Source organism: Bos mutus, chromosome 8 (genome assembly GCF_027580195.1).
Source record: "Bos mutus isolate GX-2022 chromosome 8, NWIPB_WYAK_1.1, whole genome shotgun sequence".
Taxonomy (NCBI): Eukaryota; Metazoa; Chordata; class Mammalia; order Artiodactyla; family Bovidae; genus Bos; species Bos mutus.
In genome coordinates this window covers 66,360,304-66,382,475 of record NC_091624.1, presented here as the reverse complement: position 1 = coordinate 66,382,475, position 22,172 = coordinate 66,360,304, and the positions used below count along the sequence as shown (strand labels likewise).

Genomic DNA, 22,172 nt, shown 5'->3' with positions numbered 1-22,172 from the left:
AATGAACAATTTAATAAACAAAGTGACTGGTAAAGACAGATATGATTACTCCCAGCTAGGATGGTCAAGTTTTATCAGTGAAATGTTTTAAACATCTCCTTTAAATTATAATGAGTTAATTCACAGCCACATAAATTTATTTCAGAGGCTATTGCTAGTGAGTCTCTGAGAAATGGATAACGAGATTATTTGATTTAAAAGGTGGGCAAAATAAACCCACCAGATAAACTTCTACCTGCAAAACAAAAACTAATCTTAAGGTTTTTGTTTTGTTTTTTTTTAATTATATTTTTGAAGACTTAACCTGCAGGAAATTCAGGCCATAATACAGCAGCATTTTAATTATGGTACAGCTTCTTACTATGTATTGAAAAGAATAGAAGACTTGTTTAAAATGAATTTATATAATGTGAAAAACATTTAGATTATTTCTACTATATATTTTCTACATGTAAAAATTAAAAATTCATTGTAATTTTGAGGCAAAAATAGCATATATTTAAAAGGTTTTCAACAAAACTAATTCAATTCCTAAAAACTCTTTTCTGAGACTATTTAAGAGAAAAATTCACTATATTCTTTTCCCTAAGATATAAAATGCCTACTAACTAAAGAAGAAATCTTTTAACAGGAATTTCAGGGTGTTTTCTTAGTAGAATAAAAGGCAGTGATTTTTTTTAAAAAGAAAGCAATTATTTTTAAGTGATCTTAAAGATACTGCACAAAGATATGGCTTAACCGGAAGGCACTGACAGAACAAATGACCTTTGTATAATTATTCTTTTCCAACATTCCACATAAAAATGAGTTAGTGAATAAATAAATTATAAGAAAACTATGGAAGCAGGGCTATGAAAGAGAAGATAACAGGTTTAAAATGAAAGACTACTAGAAATGCTAGTTCTTATAGACACATACACCATGAGTTCTGTACATTTTTTAAAAAACATTTGGTTTTTCTTCTGATTATACAAGACGATCATTATAGAAAAATGTAAAAATACAGAATATAAAGAAGCAAAAAAATCCCCACATCATTCATTATCCTACTGACCAACAATGACTAAACTTTTAATATTCTACCATACAACCAATCTCAGCTTTTTGCAATAATGCATCTGTATAATTTACTTAACACAAATTTTGGATATCTTTTATATCAAAATTTTATTTTATTAAATTATAAATTTATTCCAATTTCATTAAGTATTATTCTACAACATAATTTTAAACTTTTGCATAATACTTCATCCTAAAGATTATCACAATTTAAACCATTCCCTCCTTTTGTTTCCACTTTGCGTAAGTAACACGCCTATGTATACACACATTTTAATCTATGTACATGTCTTATTTTTATTTAGGAGAAATTTCTAGAAGTACACTAACTGGAACAGTGAGAAAAATTCTGTAAAGTTCTTGATGTGTATTTCAAACTGCCCTCTGGAAGGCTGTATAATTTATGCCCCTATTGGAAGAAGATCTTAATGTTTGTTTCCTAAATTCCTCACCAATACTTTAGTTTTAGTTAATTTAGTAAGTGGAAGTCAAAGTTAAAGTTGCTCAGTCATGTCCGACTCTTTGTGACCCCATAGACTATACAGTCCACGGAATTCTCCAGGCCAGAATACTGGAGTGGGTAGCCGTTCCCTTCTCCAGGGGATCTTCTCAATCCAGGGATTGAACCCAGGTCTCCTGCACCGCAGGCGGATTCTTTACCGGCTGAGTCAACCAGGGTAGCCCAGTAAGTGGAAAATCACATTTAATTTACATTTCCTTAATTATGATTAAAGCTAAATATTTTTCCTATTCACTTATCTTTGTTTCTTTTACAAACTGCCTGTTTGTCTAATTCTCTTTTATAATTTGCTCAACTTATTCTTTGTTAAAGTCATTACTGTTCTTATGGGTTTGAGATCTTTATATATTAAAGGTATTAAGTTTCTGTGTTGTAAATATTTTTCTTAATATATTACTGCAATTGATTTTTTAAATTCCTTTTTTCTTCACGTTTTTATTTCACTTAAGAGTTCAGGTTGGTATGTGAGATTAAAATCTAACCACTATTTTCTAAAAACTCAATCTTATTAGCATCACAAATTGAAAAAAGAATCCCTTCTCCAATCATGTGAAATGCCATATTTATCATCAATGAAATTTGTACACACTGTGCACTGGAATTAGTTTCTAGGCTTTTATACTCTCTCTACTGTGTCTATTTTTTGAGCCATATAGCAATATGTTTATATATTTAAATGTTTATAGAAATAGACATTAAAACTGTAGTACTGGCTCAAAAAATAGAAACATATAGCAATATCACTCTAGTACTCTTGCCTGGAAAATCCCATGGATGGAGGAGCCTGATGGGCTGCGGTTCATGGGGTTGCTACGAGTCAGGCACAACTGAGCGACTTTTCACTTTCCTGCGTTGGAGAAGGAAAGGGCAACCCACTCCAGTGTTCTTGCCTGGAGAATGCCAGGGATGGTGGAGCCTGGTGGGCTGCCATCTAACGGGTTGCACAGAGTCGGACACAACTGAAGCAACTTAGCAGCAGCAGCAGCATAGCAATATACAGAGTTCCTTATTTTTCCTTTTTTTTCAACAATTTCTTAACTATTCTTGAAGCTTTATTTATTAGAATTAATTTTTGAAGTTGAAAAAAAATTCTGATTTTTAGTATAGTCACAGAGTTGTATAGCCACTGCTGCTGCTGCCGCTAAGTTACTTCAGTTGTGTCCGACTCTGTGCGACCCCATAGACGGCAGCCAACCAGACTCCTCCGTCTCACTACTGTCATCTAATTCTGATACACTTTCTTTTTTCTTTTATTGATGTATAATTGATTTACAGTTTCAGGGGTACAACATAGTGATTCAATATTTTTATAGACTATACTCCATTTAAAGTTACTATAAAATGGCTATATTTCGCTGTGCCACACAATCTATCTTTGCAGCTTATTCATTTTACATATAGTAGCTTTTACTGCCTAAATCTCCTACTCCTATCTTGCTCCTCATCCCTTCCCTCCCTACTGGCAACCACTAGTTTGTTCTCTGTATCTGTGAATGTTTCTGTTAAATTCATTCGTTTACTTTATAGAGTCCACATATAAGTGATAACACACAGTATTTCTTTTTCTCTGTCTGGCTTATTTCACTACGCGTAATACCCTCTAAGACCGTCCATGTTGCTGCAAATGCTGAGTAATATTTCATTATATATATTTATATACACATATATATCAATCACATTTTCTTTATCCATTCATCTGTTGATGGACACTTAGGAAGGTTTTGTAGCTTGGCTTCTATAAATAATGCTGCTATGAAAACTGGGGTGCATGTACCTTTTTCAAATTAGTATTTTTGTTTTCTTCATATACATAACCAAGGGTGGAATTGCTAGATCATATTGTAGTTCTATTTTTAATTTTCTAAGGAAATGTCATACTGTTTTCATTACTGTCTGTACCAACTTACATCCTTATCAACAGTGTACAAGGGTTTCCCTTTTCACTGTCTTTGTCAACACTTTGATGACAAATATTTTGATGACAGCCATTCTGAAGGGAGTGAGGTGATATCTCATTGTAGTTTTGATTTGCCTATGTCATTATTATAATTTCAAAACATTTTCATCACCTTCAAAACAACCCTTATTCCTATTAGGAGTCCTCTAATTCCCCATTCCCCCCAGTCTCTGGCACCTACTAAACCGCTTTGCTTGTTCTGAATATGTCTCATAAATGGAATACTACTTCTAACTGTTTTCAACTGTGACTGTTTCCCTCCACCCCACCCTGAAAAAATAGATTATTTTAAAATTTATTTCAATATATGTCCACTGAAAAATACAAACATCATAGGGAACAAAAAATAGAAAATTAAAACCTCTTATAATTCTACCCCATAGCACTAGTAAGTATTCTTTATTCTGTAATCTATTTTTTTCCTGACTAGAAAACACATGCTTATAGAAAATATAACAAAATATATCCATAATGGCACTGTGTTGGTGTGTATAAATATCTGTTGCACACTTATAATATGCCAGGTACTATTCAAAATACGTTAAATATTATTCAATGCTAATAACATAAAAAATTATTAGGCCCATCTCATATTTAGTTTTATATCCTTAACTTATAATTAACATTTTCCTTTAAATAAAAAGTATAATTTCTAGTAGCAACAAAATATTCTACTTTGTGATGAACTGCAGTGAAATGCATTCCTTGTTATTAGACTGTTACCAGTTTTTCACTATTATATACAGTATTTTTATATATCAAACTCCCATATTTAATATAATATTCAATGTTTACTGATCACTTAGTATCAGCACTAGGGACAGCCACTTTATGTGGATTCTCCTACTTAATTTACATCACTCGAGGAGGTAGAATTGTCATCATCCCCAATTTACAGATGAGGAAACTGAGGTTAGAGACGCTAAGAACCCTTTTTAAGGCCACATAGCAAATTGCTAGTAGAGTTAGCATTCATATCATGCTTGTATGACCACTGAGTGGAGCCTTTAATCACTATATCATACTGCATCTCCCATTTTTTCTTTAGGATGAATGCCTAGAACCAGAATCGCTATATTAGAGATAACACACATTTTAAGGTCTGGTAAATGCTGCCATGTTGCCCTTTGGTAAGATTTTTATCAATTTCTATAATGCTTGTCTTTATATTATACCCTTCCTTTGTGGTTCACCTGGTAAAGAATCTGCCTGCAATGCAGGAGGCCTGTGTTCGATCCTTGGGTTGGGAAGATCCACTGGAGAAGGAAAAGGCTACCCACTCCAGTATTCTGGCCTAGAGAATTCCATGGACTGTAGAGTCCATGGGGTCGCAAAGAGTCAGATACAACTGAGTGACTTTCACTTTATACCCTTACCAAGCTAAATATGAGCACTTTAAAAAATCATTTTCAATTTTCTAAGTAAAAAAATGCTACTCATTTTATATGTGTTTTTAAGCTGCTCTAGACAACTAATACTTTTGTGATTACTTCCTCTAACAGACAAAGCACTGTAGGACATGATCTCCCTGTTGTTCAGTTGTGTCAACTCTCTGTGACCCCATGGACTGCAGCACACCAGGCTTCCTTGTCCTTCACCATCTCCTGGAGCTTACTCAAACTCATGTTCATTGAGACAGTGATGCCATCCAACCATCTCATCCTCTGTTGTCCCATTCTCCTACTGCCTTCAGTCTTTCCCAGCATCAGGGTCTTCCCCCATCATCATGATCTCCTAGCTGGGCCCAACAGCTTATAAGAACAGAAAATGGATTTTGTAAATTCAGCACCCTTCACTGAGAGTAAGAGATGGTGGCAGTGGTGATAGGAAAAGTGCCAAGATCCCCAAGGCAGAGGAGGGCAGGCTGACAACATGTAAGCCTAGCAGTGGACCAGGGCAGATGAGTTCATACATGACTTATGAGATGGTCTCAAGGAACCAAGAATTCCACCTTGGCCCTGTGTTTCTGATATATGGACTGCTTCTTTAAAAGGTCCACATCAAGGCAAGAAAGTTTCCAAAGAGCTCTCAGCTCACCTGGACTCTGCCTTCCTTTATCCACAACCTTCCCCTTTCCTTTCCCTACCTCCCACAGGACACCAAGTTGTGCAGCTGAGATGACTGACTTTAAAGCACTCCATATCCCCTATACCCACCAGATAACTTGTATTCACTGCTCCAGGCCCCTGAGAATGTAGCATCGCTCCCTCTCGCAGCTGTTGTCAATGAGCCCAGTCAGAGGAGACATTTCTGTGCTCCCAATGTGCCTGGAAAATTCCCTCAGTTTCAGCAAGTGTTACCCTGCTTTGTAACTGTCAGTATCTGTTTCAACTAGATTTTCAATTTGTTGGTAGTAAGCTTTTTGTCTTTATGCCATATCCAATGTATAGTACAGTGTCTGGTAACAATAAAATTTCACTACTTTTTTCATGAATGAATTGCACTGAGTTAACCTAGCTGGCAGTCAAGTTCCACCTAAGTTTTCTACCTATGCGGAGCAGAGAGAGGAATTCTGTGAGCCTCTACTAGGTGCCCAGTACTTTATACACATTAACACAAGTAATTTTCACAATAATCCACGGAGGCAGGCAGCAGAGCCCCTATCTTATAGATGAAAACATTAAAGCCTTACTTTACACAAAGAGCTAATAGGGCCAGAATCTGAACCTGGGTTAATGTGATTCTGTTTCTCTTTCCATTCCATTAGGTGGCCACCCCTCCTGAAATGCAAAGCCATGTAAGCTGCAAAGAATGCCTTCTCTTTCAGAATCATTGGCTTAAAATCCCTCAGAAGCGAAAGCTCTCCTATTTATTCTGGAGGAGTCTCTGGCTAGCACAGAGAGAGAGGAGAGGGGACCTGAAAGGAGATACAGGAAGGGGAGGTAAGCAAAAATGGAGAATGCGAGCCCATTAATCTAAAAGCGCCATGTGAGACATTCTGACTCCTTTAAATTGTCTTAAGCCTGGAAAGCTTTTGGAAGAGTACTCTAGATTCTAAAGCACTGATACCATAAGAAGTGAAGAAAAAATAGAGAAGCTGTAGTATGTAAGAAGGAGTACAGGGATACCTGGCTCTCATTCTGATGAATAATAAATGATACAACTGTGGCTGAGTCCAAGCCATTAAAATTCTCTGGAAACTTCCATCTCCTCATTTCTAAACTAAAAGGATTAGGCAGTGACAGTTCCCAACCTGGTTCTGCATCCAAACAATCCCCTGAGCCTGTGAAAAATACTGATCTTTAAATCCTACCCTCATTTCGATTCAGTAGATGTAGGGTAGGATGTAAGAATCGTCAGGTAATTTACAGACTCGGCCAAGTGTGGGAACACCTGGGTGAGATCTCCCTCCCCAAGAAAAGAGATTGTGAAAAGGCAGCCAGCTGATCTAGCACATTAAGTCACATAACAAAAGGCTACCAAGAAAGAACAATTTCAATTGTATCAAGTTTAATCATCTGTTCCTATTTCAGGGCAAAAGGAGTTATACTCAGTCTTCCTTACTGCTTAAACCTTCTTTGTTCTACCAGTACACTAGCCTTAAACAGTGCCAAAGCTGTGCGGGTGAGGGATGCAAACTTGTTTTAAATTGCCAGTTTCCCTCGAGGTATCAGTTGTTGCAATCCTCTCTGGGCTACTGGGCCATTACTTCTCTAAAAGCTCCTCTGAGAAGGAATTACTACATACTACCAGATGATTTAAATGGCAGACAGACACGTGCCTAGGGACACAAAATAACACCCTACCTTGGTGTCTAGCTTAGCCAGGTGCTGTAAAACCCAGATGCGATGAGACCAGGCATTATAGTTGCTTGGGTATCTCCCTGCTGCTTCACCACAGACCTCCATCTCTTCTCGTATTAGTTGCTGTGTCCTTTCTGCAGGAATTATTCCCAAGTTTCCTTTGGTCATAAAGGAAGGCAAGGAGGTTTCCTGAATTAGCTGTTGTAGCACCCATCGCCTGTTAAGGTAACATGTGGGCAAGAAATGAGTAAAGAAAATAAACCAGAGAGGGAAACAACCAGAGTTCTCTTTGTTCTCAATTTAATTTCTATTCATAGACAATGCAAAGTAATGCCCAGTATTCAAGGGTCTTTTTTGGAGGGGGAGAGTTGTTTGTGTTTTTAATGATAATAATTTCAGCACCATGGATGTAGGCAGGGTGTGGAGGGGTAGTGGGGGTGAGGATAAAGGACAAAGATTATAGAAAAAGCATTCTAAAATGTTAACATCTGTCAAAAAGAAAACATCATCAATTTGGAAATGACAACTCCAAAACTTCATTTGGCCAGGAAATGTAAAGGCAACAGGACTGTTTGTGTGTGTGTGTCTGATTGGTGGTACTGTGGGTATGGGAAGGAGTGATATTAATTATTGGCTGGTAAATACTCAAAAGAAGCACAGTTCACTTTTAATTATATGTGCATGCCTCACCCTTTGTGTGTTTGCAAAGAAGAAGCTGCATTAAGCTTTTATAAAGCAAAATTTCTATATTATAGCATAGAATCTTCAAGAAAAAAAACCAATATAATTAGTGAAACCATCACAGAGGTTTTAAATTTCTTCATCTATAATCTTCCCCTTATCTAAGATTTTTATTAGCATACATTTAAATGAAAAGCACTCAAAAGTGCCTCTAACCACTTACTGTCTTTAGTTTTTACAAATATTTTCTCATAAGAAAGCATTCTTTATAGATTAAAATTTTCAAGCCAGGATACAGGAAATTGAGTAACAAAATTCACTTTTGTCATTTTCAAATAATGTTATTTTTAACAACCAAAACTTGCTTTATAAAACCTTAGACAAGTCAATAAATCGATGGATGCATCTATGTTAGTAATAACTCCCTTCCTCTACCATCACCCCTTTCCTAGTCTCCATACACATAATCATACACTTCTCTGTAGTCTGCTATCCCAATTTCTAATAGGGAGAAAGTACAACCAACTGCATCATTTGGAAGCAGCTGCTCTGCAATGCTCGAGTAAGGCAATGGCACCCCACTCCAGTACTCTTGCCTGGAAAATCCATGGACGGAGGAGCCTGGTAGGCTGCAGTCCATGGGGTTGCTAAGAGTTGGACATGACTGAACGACTTCACTTTCACTTTTTACTTTCATGCATTGGAGAAGGAAATGACAACCCACTCCAGGGTTCTTGTCTGGAGAACCCCAGGGACAGGGAAGCCTGGTGGGCTGCCATTTATGGGGTCCCACAGAGTCAGACACGACTGAAATGACTTAGCACCAGCAGCTCTGCAATGCTAGCCAAAGGCAAGGTTACAGTTAAGATACCTTAAACTGACTTTAAGATCCTAAAAATGCTCAGGATTTAAGAAAAGTTAAAAGTGGCTTAATAAACTAAGAACAGATTTCTTCAGAGAATCTCCCCATTGACCCCAACCAGTAAGCCCAGACCATCTCATTTTAGTCAAAGATGTTATGTGTGATTCAAGAGTAAAATGCTTCCAGATAGCCAGGATTTTGAAAAGAGTTCTTACATGCACTTCAATTATCTGCCTCAGCTTTTAACCTAAAAATACTCTTTGCATTTATGGTCTTAGCAACTTTAATTCAGTCTACACCCCATTCACCTCAGTTGCCTTTATTTGGTTGATTTTAATAACCATAACAACCACCACCACCATTTTTACCAGGAACACACCTGACTGAATTAAATCCAAGTTTAATTAAAACTCAAGTTGCTCATTATAGTTGAATATCTAAGTGCAATTTCCATAACTGCTTCAGGTAGTTAGTAATAACATAAAATTTACTGAGTATTTAACATATGTCGAGCACTGTGCTTGTGTTTACATGCATTACCTCAAGTAAAACTCAACCACTAACTCTGAGATAGATGTAATTATTATTCTCATTTTACAAATGATAAAACCAAAGCCTGAAGAGATTAAATAATCTCTAGATATCACCTAAGTAGAAAGTGATGGCATCTAGGCTTGAATGTAGATATAATCTGACTTCAGAATTCAGTAATCAGTATGTGACCTGCTTCATATTCTGTTTTTTTTCCTCCACCCGTTCTAAGCCCTAAGAATTCTGTGGTGTAAATTAACCACACCTGTGAATCCACGTTTCTGGACTCTTCGGAAACTTAGTTAAGGCCAGTTTTCCCAGATGTAAGTCCTTAATTGGATTTAAAGTACCTGAGAGGATCAGCTCTTTTCTGTAAAAGAAAAATAAAAAGAACTATTACTTTATTTTTCTACACAATTGCATGACTATTAATATAACCTCATTGTGAAGCAAGTTTCCAAGAATTAAAAAAATAAAACTCTCTTAAATGTTACACACAGTAATCAAGAACGTATTCCCATAATCTTGAAATAAATTAAAAAACAGAAATGGAAGCTCTTAAATCAGCAGTGGAACTTTAGTGGTCTATTTGGTAGAGGGCAAAGGAGTTTTCTGGCTTGTATCATTTCCAAAACTTATAAGGCCTGACTTCAGTATATGCAGGGCAGATCCCATACTAATCAAGAATTATTCTAACTTCCTAAGTAGGACTCGATATGGTCTTGTTCATTACCAAAACCACACATACAACAACAAACACATTGGATTGAGATGTAAGGGGAAAAAAAAATCATTCATTCAATAGCCATCCTAACAAACTTTATTTTTGAATTTTTCCCTTCTACCTTTCCTCATATGCATCTATATTTTAACATGCGATTTTATATTCTGTTCTTATATCTCGAGAATTATTTCTACAGTTCTTTATAATCTTTAAACATTTTAAATGGTCACATAGTTTTTGTTCGGAGAAGGCAATGGCACCCCACTCCAGTACTCTTGCCTGGAAAATCCCATGGATGGAGGAGCCTGGTAGGCTGCAGTCCATGGGGTCGCTAAGAGTCGGAAACGACTGAGCAACTTCACTTTCACTTTTTACCTTCATGCATTGGAGAAGGAAATGGCAACCCACTCCAGTGTTCTTGCCTGGAGAATCTCAGGGACGGGGAAGCCTAGTGGGCTGCCGTCTATGGGGTTGCACAGAGTTGGACACGACTGAAGCGACTTAGCAGCAGCACCAGCAGCAGGCATTCTGAAACAAAAACCTCTGCACTTATAACTTCATTTGTACTACTACTTAGGGTAAGTTTCCAAAAGACATTACCAGGAGAAATACTTGAATGGCTCCTGATACACTAGACCATTCCTTTTTGAAATATAAACAAAAGTAAAAGGAATAGGAACTTTTTGTTATTTTAAAACTGTTCAAAGCTTCAGTGCAATTATAAACTATGTCACGCAAGAGAGCCTCACCTATTTCTCAGGTTAATGTAAGTTTAGATTGAATTTCTCAGGTAAGTTTTTGATAATAAGCTCTGATATTACTGATTACACTTCGATTTTTCAATTTACCTATTGTTTTATAATAAAATTAGGTCATTTGCTAGTTTTTATTAATCTTACCATGTCTTTCCTGTAGTAGGGGCTCATCATTTATTTTAGAGATGTTAATCTCAAAACCAGAGCCCAGACCATATATCTCACCTACTTAGATGGACTTAGTTCCTAAAAACCGCAATACATTTCCTTCCCAACAGATTCTTATTTGATAAGGAAAAGAACTTCCTTTTTAATGAAAATACTAAATAATGATAATAAATACTTGCATTTTACAATCAATTTTATTTCAGGTAAGTAACTTAACTCTGTAAAATAGTTTGAAGTGATACCAAGGTTTATGGTTTAAAAAATGATTTATGATTTATTGACTATTTTTCTTTCAAGGTACAGGAAATCTATGTCATCAAAGGAATATTTACCACAATAGCCAGTTACTTTTATAGCTCTAGATCCTTTTTCTTTTGAAATATGTAATGTTTTGTTCAAAGGCAAAATGCTACTCTATGTAAGTTAAGCTGTTTAGTATTTTGTAGGCACACTGTTTCTGAAAATAGTGTCCCTAACTGCAATATCATCATCATTTGGAACTTAAGCCTCACCCAGGCACACTGAATCAAAAAGTCCAGTGGGGCAAAGCAATGTGTTTTAACCAGTCCTCCAGGTCACACTAGAGTTTAAACACCACTGCTGCTGCTGCTGCTAACTTGCTACTGTAGACAATTTACTATATTAAGCCAAATTTCCATTTACTAAATTTAAACCTCTCCTTACTTACAACTGCCTACCTATATTCCCATATATGTCTATGTGTGTTTGTGTTAGTCACTCAATCATGTCCGACTCTGCGACTCCATGGAATTCTCCAGGCAAGAATACTGGAGTGGGTAGCCATTCCCTTCTCCAGGGGATCTTCCCAACCAAGGGATCGAACCTGGGTCTCCTGTACTGCAGGCAGATTCTCTACCATCTGAGCTACCAGGGAAGCCCATATATATCTATACATATAAGAGGAAATAAAATTTTCTTCAGAAAAAAGGAAGTTACCCTACAACTGAATCTTTATAAAGTTTCTCAAATAAGGGCCATCTCTTAATCTCTTTATTTTGAACAACAAAGTTATACTTGTAAAGATATCTTAGTCTGAAACAACCTCAATCAATGGTATAGATGGATGCTTAAAAAGACTGCCTGGCAGAATCATTAAAAAAAGAAGGAAAATTTTACCATCAATTTAAGAAATATTCCTAGAAGGACTGAACATTGCAGGTGCTGGAACGTTATAAAGAAGTTTTTAAAAGACCATATTAAAAAGAAATATTGTAATTGGTTTAAGTTATAGCTATCAGCAATCACATAACCTAGAGATCCAACAGAAAACACCTACTTTAATGTATTCAAGTAGGAATACAGCTTGAGATAAAATTTCCAGTCACACGTGAATTTGGAAAGTACTGTATCTGGAACAACTTAAATGTAAGTAAGCACAATATGCTCTGGAAAACTGTGCTGTGTTGTGCTTAGTTCTCAGTCATGTCCAACTCTTTGCGACCCCATGGACTGTAGCCCCCCAGGCTCTTCTGTCTGTGGGGATTCTCCAGGCAAGAATACTGGAGTCGGTTGCCATGCCCTCCTCCAGGGGATCTCCCCAACCCAGGGATCAAACCCAGCTCTCCTGCATTGCAGGTGGATTCTTTACCATCTGAGCCACCAGGGAAGCCCAGAAAACTGTGCTAGATAACTCAAAAAAATAGTTCTCATGATGACAAAGTCACTGATGTTAATAAGCCATGTGAGAAGATTGAATTAAACTAATGAGATATGTAAATAGGAAAATGAAGAATTTATAAATTAAAATATTTCATGTTAACATGATAAAGGTTAAATTGAAAAATTAAATATCCTAAGAAGTTAGTTATTTCATGTACTTATACCTTGAAGTTTACAAATTGTTATTTGCATATTTCTGCAACATTTATCTTATTTTATAAAGTTTTAATATTTTTTCTCCCTTCTCAAACTATTAGGGGTTCTCTCTGCTGTCACTCTAATCAAAATTTGTAGGAAACCAGGGGCCATGTGTATTATGTCCATGGCTAAATCTCCACTGGTTAGCCCAGTACTTGGTATACAGTAAATATTGACTAAACATATGCCACCTTTTTTTCACTCTTTAATCTTAAGTTATTGTGTAAAATAATAATGATAATAATAAAAGTCATCCTCATAAAAACCACCACTTATTGAACACTTCTCCTGAATAAGGCACAGTGTTAAGTGATTTACATATATTTTCTACTTTAATTCTCACAAAAATCCCATATTATGTTGAATAATATGAAATTGCCAACGTCAGTTTTTCTAAAAAATAAACCTTTTATTTAGAATTGCTTTAAATTTATAGAGAAGTTTTTAAGAATGATTAAGAGAATTTCTGTATGTCCTGTACCCAGTTTCTATTATTAACATTTTATATTATTATGATACAACTGTCACAACTGATGAACCATTACTTATAGATTAGTATTGGAAGTCCATACTTTAATTAGAATTGCTTCATTTTTTACCAAATGTCCTTTTTTTAAATTCCAGGGTCCCATTAGGATATCACATTATATTTGGTTGTTATATCTTTGTAGGCTCCTCTTGGTCCCTTAGCTCCACCTTGTTTTTGATCGCCTTGACAGTTTTGGAGAATACTGATCAGGTGTTTTATATATTTTTTCCAGGGTTAGACTACAGTTGCGAGTTTTGAGGGGACCACAGAGGTAAAGTGCTATCTTCATTATTTTGTATCAGGGGTATGTAATATCAGCATGAGTTGCCACTGTTGATGTTGACCTTGAATATCTGGCTTAGGTAGCATATGATTGATTTTTCCACTCTACTTTTTGGGAAAAGGTTACACTTTAAGGAGTAGGGAGATATGCTCCATTTCCTTGAGGGAAGTTATCTAGATAAATTATTTGGAATTCTTCAGTACTGAAGAGTTGTCTATTGTCTCTGTTTATTCAAGCATTTATTTATATCAGCATGGACTTATGGATATTGATTTTATACTTTGTAATAATCCATTATTACATTATTTTATTGCTCAAATTGTTTGAGCTTTGGCCAGCAAAAGCACTGCCTTACTTTCTGGCTCTCTTAAGATGTTCCAGATTCATCTGGTACATTTCCTGACCTGGTCCTAGAATCAGTCAGTCCTCTAAGAAGCCCAGTTCCTTTTATTAGAGAATGGTGTTAGAAACCAGGATCTGGACATTTGGACTTAACCATTTCTGACCTACAAAAAGGATGATTTCATATGGTGCAGCCCAAAGTTACCTCAGTTTTACAGATAAGGAAACTGAAGCTGGGGGAGATTCAGTAACCTGCTCAAGGTCTCCACGCTGCAAGTGTCTGAACAAAACATCAAATCTGCACAAAGCTACCAATTTAAATAGGCTGAGGAAAGACTATGAATCACTGGAGCCTGGACACAAGCTCTTGTAGTTGCTCAAGGATGTTTTGCTTACTCTATGTTCACAGACTGGAGGAAAAATAGGACGTTATTATGAAGTCAACCTCTTTCGTCCATTAATTCACCAATTTTCAAAGCAAATTCAAAGCAAAAAAAAAAAAAGTACTAGTCATTTTTTTCTAGCACCAGCCAGATTTTTAAACTATATGCATCATATACTATAATTACAGATCAGCTCAAAAACTTATTGTCTGTATTTTTTCCCTAAGACTGCAACAACTACTGATGTGTTACACAATCTTTTAGCTGTTTATAAAATACAGCCAAAAATCATTCAATGCTTCCTAAAGTTACGTCAGAAGAAATGTACCAACAATCAGACATAAAATGCTGAGTATTTGATTTGTGAGACCTTATAGGGTTAGATCAGTTTACTTTCAAAGTTGTTCGTTTTTTGCTCAAAATATACTCATGATTCTATGTCTTTGTACGTCAATCTTACTAATATAAATTACAATTTACTAGAACACATATCTACAATGGATTTTTTTAAAAATCACGATTTCCTTCCTACTCATCTAGCACAAAACGTACTAAGTCACCTTACTAGAAAAGCTTCAAGATTAACAGATATTAACATCATTAAAGATAGATTTATGGAGCAACTTCCCTTCATAAGACTAAACCACACACAATAAAAACACAGACCAAAAGAATCATACAAAAAAAAAAAAAAAAACCACCTTATTCAGATCTTTTATTTCAAAGATATGAAACCTAAAAGTCCTGAGAAGTTAAAAGTCTTGTCAAAAGTCAACTGCTTGCTAGTTAACTGATGAACTAGGACTAAGATCCATACATCTAAGAACTAGGTTCTTCACCACTAAACTGCACTATGAATATACAATGAATTATGTGTTTGTGTATATACATTATGCTAATAAAAATCCTTTTTTGTGGGAGGATTTTTCGATTCCTCTGTAATGATGAGGAATATGTGAACATAAAAATGGTACTTCCACTTCTCTATTACACTCATTCTTTTTCACTGAATTTAATTATTTTCAGTGCCAAGTCTGCAAACAGGATCTGTTATATACCAGGCACTGGAGTGTTAGAGGCTAGGGAAAAAAAAAAAAAAAAACAACGACGACATTGTCTCTACCCTTAAGAAAACTCTCAGTTTTAAGTTTATAGTACCTTCCTAAAAGTCTCCTTTGTTGATTCTTCCTCATCTCGCAAACTCTAGAACAGGGCTGTCCAACAGAAATATAATGTGAGTCATACATGTGAGCCATATATGTGATTTAAAATTTTCTAACAGCTACATTAAAAACAAGTATAAAGTAAAATTTTATTTTATCAATACATTTAAAATATTATAATTTCAACATGTAATCAATATAAAATTATTAATAAGAAAGATATTTTACTTTGGGGGGTTACTTAGTCTTCAAAATCTGATGTGTAGTTTACATTACAGCACTTCTCAATGGAGACTAGTCATATTTCAAAGGCTCAATAGCCACATGTGGCTAGAGACTACTATACTGAAGTGTGCTGCTCTAGAAACCTGTAGTGTCCCAGTGTTTAGTCTTTGGACTGGTTCTTTTCTAATATCTATACCCACTACTGGTATCTCAAACAATCTCAAGGCTTTAACTATGATACATTTTCCACTGACTCCCAATTATATCTGGCCTAAAACTCTCACCTGAAATTTAGTCACACACAGCTACTTGAACACAAACCTATCATGTCCCAAACTGAACTCCTGACTTCCAACCAGCAGACACCCCTCTGCTCTTCTCCCAAACATCCCCATTCCAGTAAATAGCAACTTCAACCTTTCAGTTGCTCAGGCCAAAAACCAGAGTCAAGACTGACCCTCTTCATTCTCTCATATTAAATGTATCCTCTGTGTCTAGGACCTAGCATAGTAGTTAATCAATAAATATTTGATGAACAAATGTTGACAAGTATTGTGTGGACTAAATGAGATAATGTATAAAGTTGTAGTATGGTCCCTGGAATAGAGTAGCCACTCAAACATTTAGTCTACTCCCTTACTTGGAGTTTCCCATAAAAGAAAATGAAAATTCTAAACTTTGTAAATTTTTAAAACCTTCTAACACATTCCATCCTTGCTTACTCTTTACACATCTGATCATTAGTCAAAAGAAAATGTAAAACAAATCAAGAGGTTACCTAAATTTAATAAAACCAGCTACAAATATAAAATTCAGTAGGTATTATAAAACACTAACTTGGAATTAAAATTCACAGAAAATTAAAGCATTCTTTAAGTCATATTTAAAGATAAAGAGCTATAATCTACGGCTCTTTCCTACAAGAAAATTTTAAATGAATTCACAATGTTCAACAGGACTTTACTTTTATTTATCTATAATTTGTATCTTGCTTTCTTATAAGAAAACTTGTGTTAGTCTAAAGAACCATCAATTTTTAAAAACCATACACACTGTTTAACTGAGAATTAAAAAAAATAAACCTGGTCTGAATTTTAATATTTCTATAATGTATTCTGTGTTTAAAGCTACAACAATCAGAATTAAAGAACTTAAGACACTCATAAACTGTGGTTCCTCTCCAAAATACTGAGTGGAGAGATGTCAAATGATCTGCCCACAGGGGCCACAATGTGACTAACCTAACAGTTTGTGACCTTTAAAGCTTACCTTTACACATTCCATTGCACTGCTGTGCTTCTCAAATACACTAACCAACACTTTATAATCCAAACAATTATACTGATTCCCTCTACCCCCACTAAAAAAAAGGAAGTTAAAAGCATGTATCAAATGGTATACTGTAATTCAACATGAAAATTTATATTTTCATGAATTTGAGGGAGAATAGACATAAACATGCAAAAAGGAGTAAAGTGTATATTAGAATTGTCATGGAGATATTATAAAGAAGAAATAAGTGTAAGATGCCATGAATATGTGATTTATATTTCACTTTTCAAAATGCTAACAATTCCTGGTCTTATATGTCTTCAGAAATTTCAACAATTTCATTTTATCGCTGATGAGAATGACGTACCTTACGTTCCACGCAGTGGTAAAGTCTGGATTTAGAAGTAGCAGGGTGCATGTGACATCTATCAATTCTAAAATAAAGAGAAGTCATATTAAAAACAAACAGTCCTATCCTTGAAGATGTGACTTCTCTTTCAAGGTCCTCTTTATTTTATATATATATATATATCTCACATTATACTTATATTTCATGTCACAGTAATTTTAATGATAACATTTTTCTAAGCTGTCAGAGATATGAAGATTATCCTCAGGTACAAAGATATGAAGATTTTCTTCTACATACAATAATGTAACTTTTTAAAAGTTGACACTGAAATTATGTCTGCAAAGAATAATCAAACTAACCTATTCATTCTGTCAGTAGTTTTGGGCACAAAAAAAGAAACAGAATTTCTATACCACTATTCATTTAATTTCACAAATATTTCAAGAATTAACTCTGTGCAAATTTTTAAAAGGGAAAAAGAATCACATATAATTCAACTTAGTTAACAGTTCATTTACATTCCCCTGCAAAATTATTCTTTTTTACATACATTTTTACACAGTTATAGCAATGATAAATTCACAATTTGTTCTACATTTTTCACTCAACATTATTTCTTATATGCATTCTCCTATACTACTACAGTATACATTTTTAGTGAAGTCACTCAGTCGTGTCCAACTCTCTATGACCCCATGGACTATATATATAGCCCACCAGGCTCCTCTGTCCATGGGATTCTCCAGGCAGGAATACTGGAGTGGGGTTGTCATGTCCTTCTCCAGGGGATGTTCCCGACTTAGGGATTGAACCTGGGGCTCCTGCACTGCAGGCAGATGCTTTACCCTCTGAGCCACCAGGCAAGCCCAATATATTTTTAACTGCATAACAATTATTTTATCATTTATCTTATTCTTTAGGCTGTTTCCTGTTTTCTTTTTACTTTTATGGATAGTATTATCACAAACATTTTAAGCACACTTTTTGTCTCACAGATTCATTTCTTTGGATATACTTCCAGGAGTAGAACTGCTATGTCAAACAACATAAATATCAATATGGCTCCTAATAAGCATTTCCAAATTGTCCTCCAAATGAACTATATCTATTTATATCGCCAAGAGTAACATAGTATACCTGTGTCCCTATGACTCTGATTTATACAATTATATTTTAAAAAATGAATGTGGCAGGTAAAAAAAACTATGCTTTGTTTTTGTTTTAATCTAATCTTTAATTATAATTATTAATATGAACATCTTTTCATTTTACTATTTTCTATTTTCATTGTATAGTCTATTCATACTCATTATGTATCTATCATGATCTTAAATAACCTTCATAAACCTATATTTAATAACACAAAGTCAATAATATTTAGACATATCATCTTCATTTTAGTAAAAGTGAAAAAGAGAATTTTAGGATAAGATGATCAAGCTAGCCATAATACTAAATACAATAACCTCTAGCAAGCTCATATTAAATGCTAAGTAAATAAAATAATAAAAACTTATAATTATTTAGAATTATTGTGTACCAAGTAAATTATTATTTATTCACATTATTTCATTTAATTCTCACAATCATAATCCAAGATACCTTTATTTCACCTTACAGATAGGGAAACTGATATTTGGAGAGTTTAAGCAATTTCCCCAGATCAATTAGTATGTGGCAATGTCTGTATCTGACTGCTTTTAATAACTGCAAATGAAATGTTTGTCTACAATAAATAATTGGGACATTCTCAGTGTTTGAATAAAAGAGAAAATTTAAAAATCTGAGAGTAAATACACATAAACACATTCCTATTGTCATTTAAAAATATTTTAGTGAACACTAAAATCAGTTATTCTATTCTCAATCATCTTAGTAAAAGACGAACACTTATTGTTAGCAATGTGGGAGACCCGGGTTCGATCCCTGGGTTGGAAAGATCCCCTGGAGAAGGGAAAGGCTACCCACTCCAGTATTCTGGCCTGGAGAACTCCATGGACTACAGTCCATGGGGTCACAAAGAGTTGGACACAACTGAGCAACATTCACTTTCACGTTCACAATGTACTATAACTTTACTAAACGAGCAACAAAAGGTAGGATTAGCACACATTTTACTTTTGACCTTTACCTTCCTCATCATAAGTATCATGGTCAATACTAATACTTACTATGTTACATCAATGCATATACTATATAATGTCAATATGTCCGTAAAGAACAATCTAATAAAATTCTTCCTTCTTTCACTTTTAGGCACTAATTTAGTATTTACCAGGGAAATTAAATACAATTTTCTATACCATTATTCCTTTAATTCCAAAATATTCCAAGTATTAATTATGTGCAGAGATTCAACTGGGCCACAGGACTGAAAGAATGGATATTATGAGAAATGGAAGACCTGATCTTGCCTTATAGAAGGCTAACCTTTAGCTGGAGAGAACATGTAAACAGTTAGAAGGCAAACTAAAATAACTGAAATAAAAACATATACCACATTGTGAGGACCACCAAAGCAGCCGCAATTAATTCTCAGTGGAGTACCCAGGAAAGACTATAAATGAGTCAAGACAGTAAAGGGCACTGCAGACTGTGCTTTGAAAAAGTATGAGCAAAGGTAAAGAGGGACCTTCCCACACAGGCTGCTCTTAAAAGATTATGGGTTCCACATGGTGACTAAAGCTCAGGATGCTGGAGAAATATACCTGGAAACTAGAATCTGGTCCGGATCTCCTCATCAGGCTGGTGTTCCATTACTTTCGCTTTGTGTGCTGTGCTCCAAACCCCTTCATTCCCTAAATGTACCGCCCACCTGCCTACCTTTTCTTCTTTGGCTATTAACTCAGATTTATCTGCTTGCTATTCTCTCTGCCAAAAGTGTCCTCCTATCCCTGAACTTAAAAAAAAAAAAAAAGCACCTTTCTTTATAAAGGCCTTCCTCAGATTTCTCTGGTGGCACAGTGTAAGAATCTGTCTGCTAATGCAAAAGACATGGGTTCAATTCCTGGTCCAGAAAGATTCCACATGCCACAGAGCAACAAAGCCCCCGTGTCCACCACTGGGCCCTCAAGCCACTACTACTGAAGCCTGCATGCCTAGACCCTGTGCTCTGCAACAAGAAAAGCCACTGCAATGAGAAGGCCACGCACCTCAATGAAGTGCGGCCCCTGTTCACTGCAACTAGAGAAAGCCCACACAAAGCAACGAACATCCAGCACAGCCAAAAATAGATAACAATTATTTTTTTAAAACAGGAAGGCTTCCTAACCTACTCGGCTGAAAGCAGTCTTTCATCTCTGTGTTTTGTGTATATCTTACCTGGTGGTTTAGTCACTAAGTCGTGTCTGACTCTTGCGACCCCATGGACTATATATAGCCTGCCAGGCTCTTCTGTCCATGGGATTCTCCAGGCAAGAATACTGGAGTGGGTTGCCACTTCCTTCTCCCTATCTCACCTAGTTAACCTCATATAAATATTGTTCTCTTAATGAGGCTATACATTTTTTGGATGCAGGTCCTCTTTAATACATCTTCAAATTAGCCATTCAATCATCAAAGATGAAAAAAAATATGGTCTCTGCCCCCCAAAAATTCCATGTCTGCCCACAGCAAACGCCTTAAAGCCATTCTGCCTGGGTTCAAATCTCAACTTCTCTACTTATTGCCCATGTAACTTAATGTCTTTGAATTTCAGTTTTCTTATCTGTAAAATGGGGATCATAGCATTAACCTTAGTGTTATAAGCAATGAGATTCATCCCATTTCTCCAGAGTGGTTTGACACACAGTTTGACTCAATAAATATCTGTTCAACTAACCACCATTGCTACTTACCAAGAAATGAGTTTTTTCAACATCAATTAATCAGGAGTAAAAAGAAAAAAAAGAAGCAGTTGTTCTCACAATGAAACGGTTTAAATTTCTAAACTTGTATGATAAGCAATAACCAAAAACCAGTTGGTTATTAATTGACTATATGAAAATGTTTGTACATGATGGCAAGGTCTCTGGAATTTTTCTTCAAGTCCACAGTTTTTCAAAATCTACCACACTACCCCAGATAATATGATAAACTGGTATTTAGTTTATTTAGTTTCTGGGACTCCCCTTTTCTGCATTAAAAAATATGTGTACGTGATCAATCGTAGTTGCTATTTGTTCATACTTCTAATGCAACCCATAAATGAAGATGACTTCATCCTCCACAAGATACTTCCCATAGCAGCACAGGCAAAAACTAACACAGAAAATACCCAAGTCCCCACTTTTCAATTTGTGGCTGTGTGGAGAGAGAGGAAGGCTAATCAAAGTAACATTTCTTTTATTGGAGGGCAACAGCAGCTGCTGTGTTCAGAGCCCAGGTCTACTGGTAGCTGGGAAATTCCTAGGCACATCACTTAATCTTTCTGTGCCTTAGTGCTGTCCTCATACATAAAATTGAGCTAATAATAGTGCTATCTCATAGGGGTATTAGATGATTCATGCCCATGAAGTGCTAGAGCAGTACCTGACACAGGGAAAGCACTCAATGGTAACTCCTGTTAGAAAGCCTGTATCTAGCCCAGTTATAAAGGATATTGGCATGGGATGCCACCAGAGGGATGAAAAGAATCTCTTAAGCTGGCTGAGCAGTGAATGCTGAGCACTCTCTCAAACCACCACCCCACTGCCCCAATTTTCTAAACACACTTGTTCTCTAAATACATTACAAACTGCTAACTCTTCCTGATTTAAGACTCAAGT

General features: G+C 35.6%; 1 protein-coding gene across 6 annotated transcripts in view; it reads right to left on the bottom strand.

Annotated features, from left to right (window-relative positions):
- Window positions 1–22,172, bottom strand: part of PTAR1 (protein prenyltransferase alpha subunit repeat containing 1) — a 50,005-nt gene that overhangs the window by 13,084 nt on the left and 14,749 nt on the right. For 3 of the 6 annotated variants that reach the window (XM_070375784.1, XM_070375786.1, XM_070375787.1), the window contains 4 exons: window positions 17,443–17,509; window positions 15,574–15,629; window positions 9,619–9,723; window positions 7,283–7,496 (listed from right to left, as the gene is read on the bottom strand). In XM_070375784.1, the coding sequence (XP_070231885.1) occupies window positions 7,283–7,496; window positions 9,619–9,723; window positions 15,574–15,629; window positions 17,443–17,509 (442 nt within the window). The remainder of the gene's footprint in view (window positions 1–7,282; window positions 7,497–9,618; window positions 9,724–15,573; window positions 15,630–17,442; window positions 17,510–22,172) is intronic. The other 3 variants (XM_070375783.1, XM_070375789.1, XM_070375785.1) reach the window with 1 other exon arrangement.